Below are 3,626 nucleotides of genomic sequence, written 5' to 3'. Positions count from 1 at the left end.
GAAATATTCAAAAATGAAAATACTCCAAAGGTGGGGAATTGAGAAATATTCAAAAAGAAAGCTACTCCAAAGGTGGGGAATTGAGAAATATTCAAAAAGAAAGCCTCGTGCTTACTCAGGGGAAACTAAGTGAATTTCTGACCATGAAAATTATAGTTATTCTGTAACTATGTCGAAAAGCGAAATGTGATGAATTCCGAGCACTGAAGTGTGCTGCTGAACTCTCTTTGAGACAAAAATGATGAAATTCCTGGAAATGAAAGTTTTGCAAACTTGTCTGAAAGGACATGAGAATAATTTGAGCGGCAGTTATGCCATTGTATTTAACTGAGAAAACTTTACATGATTTAACTTATATACGCTACTATACTATCTGTGAATCATTTGGTTGCAGGTAGGTTTTCAAATCATGGGTAAAAACTTTACGAACTTCTAAATTATTTGTGTTTTCAAACCTTTATCTACTTTTAAGTGACAATGGATTTCCTTACTTAGCCGTCGCGCTAACTACACTTCAATGTGTTTTCTGTTAACAGATGTTGTCTAGTGTGGGCTCCAGTAGCCCGATGAGCTCTGAACAGGATGGAAGTGGATGTCGATGTTGTAAGTTTAGTCTTAACGTTTGGGTATAGGAGAGATACCTAAGCGTGGCGGTAACACCCAGTTTTCTGCTGGTTAGATGTAAGCTTCCGCGATGTATTATTAGGGATTTTGTAATAAATCCAAGATGTGAAAATTGGGGTGTTACAGTCAGTTTCGAGTTAATTAAGTTTCGAGTCAGCTTAGATTCGTTAAGACCGACCTAAGTCGTTATTACAGCTTAATGAGTATAAGCTTCGGAGCAGAGTTGGAACGGAAGCCAGGCAGCGTAAGAAGGGGGTATTTCACTTCTACTTTACAGAATCTTACGATTCTGGTTGTTGAATAATGTGATCAATACTTGTGATTTCCTGCATGTGTTAATCACTGCTTAGGATTATTGTAAGTAAGCTTACTAGCGTAATGCATTAATTATCGTTATGCTATGATTGAAACCCCTGCTTAGTGGGTATGATAAAGTGAATGTTAGGGAGTGTCGTATAGGACTTGAGTAGTTACTATACTAAGTGCCTAGCTAACTAACTCTTTAAGAACTCCTATACCTAGGGCGCTAATCTGAAACTGTCGTCCAGTGAAAATGCCACCTCGACGAAGTGTGCCTGCTGGTAACGACGACTACATCTCAGCAATGGATCGTATGGCCCAAGCGATGGAACAAATGGCTGGGTTTATGCTGGCTCAGCAAACCCAGAACCAAAACCAAGGGCAACCATGGGTTGACTTTGCTAAAGCAATAGCAAACCGAAAACCACCGTATTACGCTGGAGAAAAAGACCCGGTGATCTTGGAGGAATGGATCCGGACGTTCGACAAATTGCTTAATGCAATAAACTGTCCTATGGATCAGCGAGTACCGTCCGCAGTCTATTACCTGACGAAAGCTGCAGACAACTGGTGGGCAACAGTTGGACCCGACCTCCTGCAAGACCCAGACTTCGGCTGGGAGGAATTCAAAGTGGAATTGAGAGGACAATTCTACACGGAGCGTATCAAAGGAATCAAGTGCGAAGAATTCTTACGACTAAAGCAAAAGGGAGCAACCATCCAAGAATACCATGACAAATACGTGGAGCTGATGCGTTTCGCTCAAGAAATCGTGCCTGACGAGGCGAGTAAGGCAAGAAGATTCATCCGTGGACTGGACTGGGACGTAAGAAGTGTGATCGCACCATTTATGTGCTCTACTCTAAAGGAGGCATACGATAGGGCATCGGATCACTATCAGGTGTATTTGGACCAACAGGAAGTTTACGACTGAAACAAACGGAAGGCTGATGATAAACCATGGAAATTCCAGTTGGGAAATAAGANGGAGTTATGAAAATACTCCAAAGGTGGGGAATTGAGAAATATTCAAAAAGAAAGCCTCGTGCTTACTCAGGGGAAACTAAGTGAATTTCTGACCATGAAAATTATAGTTATTCTGTAACTATGTCGAAAAGCGAAATGTGATGAATTCCGAGCACTGAAGTGTGCTGCTGAACTCTCTTTGAGACAAAAATGATGAAATTCCTGGAAATGAAAGTTTTGCAAACTTGTCTGAAAGGACATGAGAATAATTTGAGCGGCAGTTATGCCATTGTATTTAACTGAGAAAACTTTACATGATTTAACTTATATACGCTACTATACTATCTGTGAATCATTTGGTTGCAGGTAGGTTTTCAAATCATGGGTAAAAACTTTACGAACTTCTAAATTATTTGTGTTTTCAAACCTTTATCTACTTTTAAGTGACAATGGATTTCCTTACTTAGCCGTCGCGCTAACTACACTTCAATGTGTTTTCTGTTAACAGATGTTGTCTAGTGTGGGCTCCAGTAGCCCGATGAGCTCTGAACAGGATGGAAGTGGATGTCGATGTTGTAAGTTTAGTCTTAACGTTTGGGTATAGGAGAGATACCTAAGCGTGGCGGTAACACCCAGTTTTCTGCTGGTTAGATGTAAGCTTCCGCGATGTATTATTAGGGATTTTGTAATAAATCCAAGATGTGAAAATTGGGGTGTTACAGTCAGTTTCGAGTTAATTAAGTTTCGAGTCAGCTTAGATTCGTTAAGACCGACCTAAGTCGTTATTACAGCTTAATGAGTATAAGCTTCGGAGCAGAGTTGGAACGGAAGCCAGGCAGCGTAAGAAGGGGGTATTTCACTTCTACTTTACAGAATCTTACGATTCTGGTTGTTGAATAATGTGATCAATACTTGTGATTTCCTGCATGTGTTAATCACTGCTTAGGATTATTGTAAGTAAGCTTACTAGCGTAATGCATTAATTATCGTTATGCTATGATTGAAACCCCTGCTTAGTGGGTATGATAAAGTGAATGTTAGGGAGTGTCGTATAGGACTTGAGTAGTTACTATACTAAGTGCCTAGCTAACTAACTCTTTAAGAACTCCTATACCTAGGGCGCTAATCTGAAACTGTCGTCCAGTGAAAATGCCACCTCGACGAAGTGTGCCTGCTGGTAACGACGACTACATCTCAGCAATGGATCGTATGGCCCAAGCGATGGAACAAATGGCTGGGTTTATGCTGGCTCAGCAAACCCAGAACCAAAACCAAGGGCAACCATGGGTTGACTTTGCTAAAGCAATAGCAAACCGAAAACCACCGTATTACGCTGGAGAAAAAGACCCGGTGATCTTGGAGGAATGGATCCGGACGTTCGACAAATTGCTTAATGCAATAAACTGTCCTATGGATCAGCGAGTACCGTCCGCAGTCTATTACCTGACGAAAGCTGCAGACAACTGGTGGGCAACAGTTGGACCCGACCTCCTGCAAGACCCAGACTTCGGCTGGGAGGAATTCAAAGTGGAATTGAGAGGACAATTCTACACGGAGCGTATCAAAGGAATCAAGTGCGAAGAATTCTTACGACTAAAGCAAAAGGGAGCAACCATCCAAGAATACCATGACAAATACGTGGAGCTGATGCGTTTCGCTCAAGAAATCGTGCCTGACGAGGCGAGTAAGGCAAGAAGATTCATCCGTGGACTGGACTGGGACGTAAGAAGTGTGAT

General features: G+C 41.6%; 1 protein-coding gene across 1 annotated transcript; it reads left to right on the top strand.

The window, feature by feature from the left end:
• The first annotated feature begins 1,177 nt into the window (after nucleotides 1-1,177).
• LOC116022396 lies at nucleotides 1,178-1,858 on the top strand. Its single transcript, XM_031263109.1, has 2 exons — nucleotides 1,178-1,504; nucleotides 1,628-1,858. The coding sequence occupies exons 1-2, from the start codon at nucleotides 1,178-1,180 to the stop codon at nucleotides 1,856-1,858; spliced, it is 558 nt and encodes a 185-aa protein (XP_031118969.1).
• Nucleotides 1,859-3,626: the final 1,768 nt, after the last annotated feature.

The sequence above is a fragment of the Ipomoea triloba genome, chromosome 6, assembly GCF_003576645.1.
Source record: "Ipomoea triloba cultivar NCNSP0323 chromosome 6, ASM357664v1".
Classification (NCBI taxonomy): Eukaryota; Viridiplantae; Streptophyta; class Magnoliopsida; order Solanales; family Convolvulaceae; genus Ipomoea; species Ipomoea triloba.
Note: the sequence above shows the minus strand (reverse complement) of the source record. Positions and strands in the feature narration are given on the sequence as shown.

Excerpts from the sequence above, each read along its gene's own strand:
- LOC116022396 (XM_031263109.1), top strand. The coding sequence starts at position 1,178 with ATGCCACCTCGACGAAGTGTGCCTGCTGGTAACGACGACTACATCTCA. Across the intron at positions 1,505-1,627 it reads CAGACAACTGGTGGGCAACA|CAAAAGGGAGCAACCATCCA; the intron begins GTTGGACCCGAC and ends TTACGACTAAAG.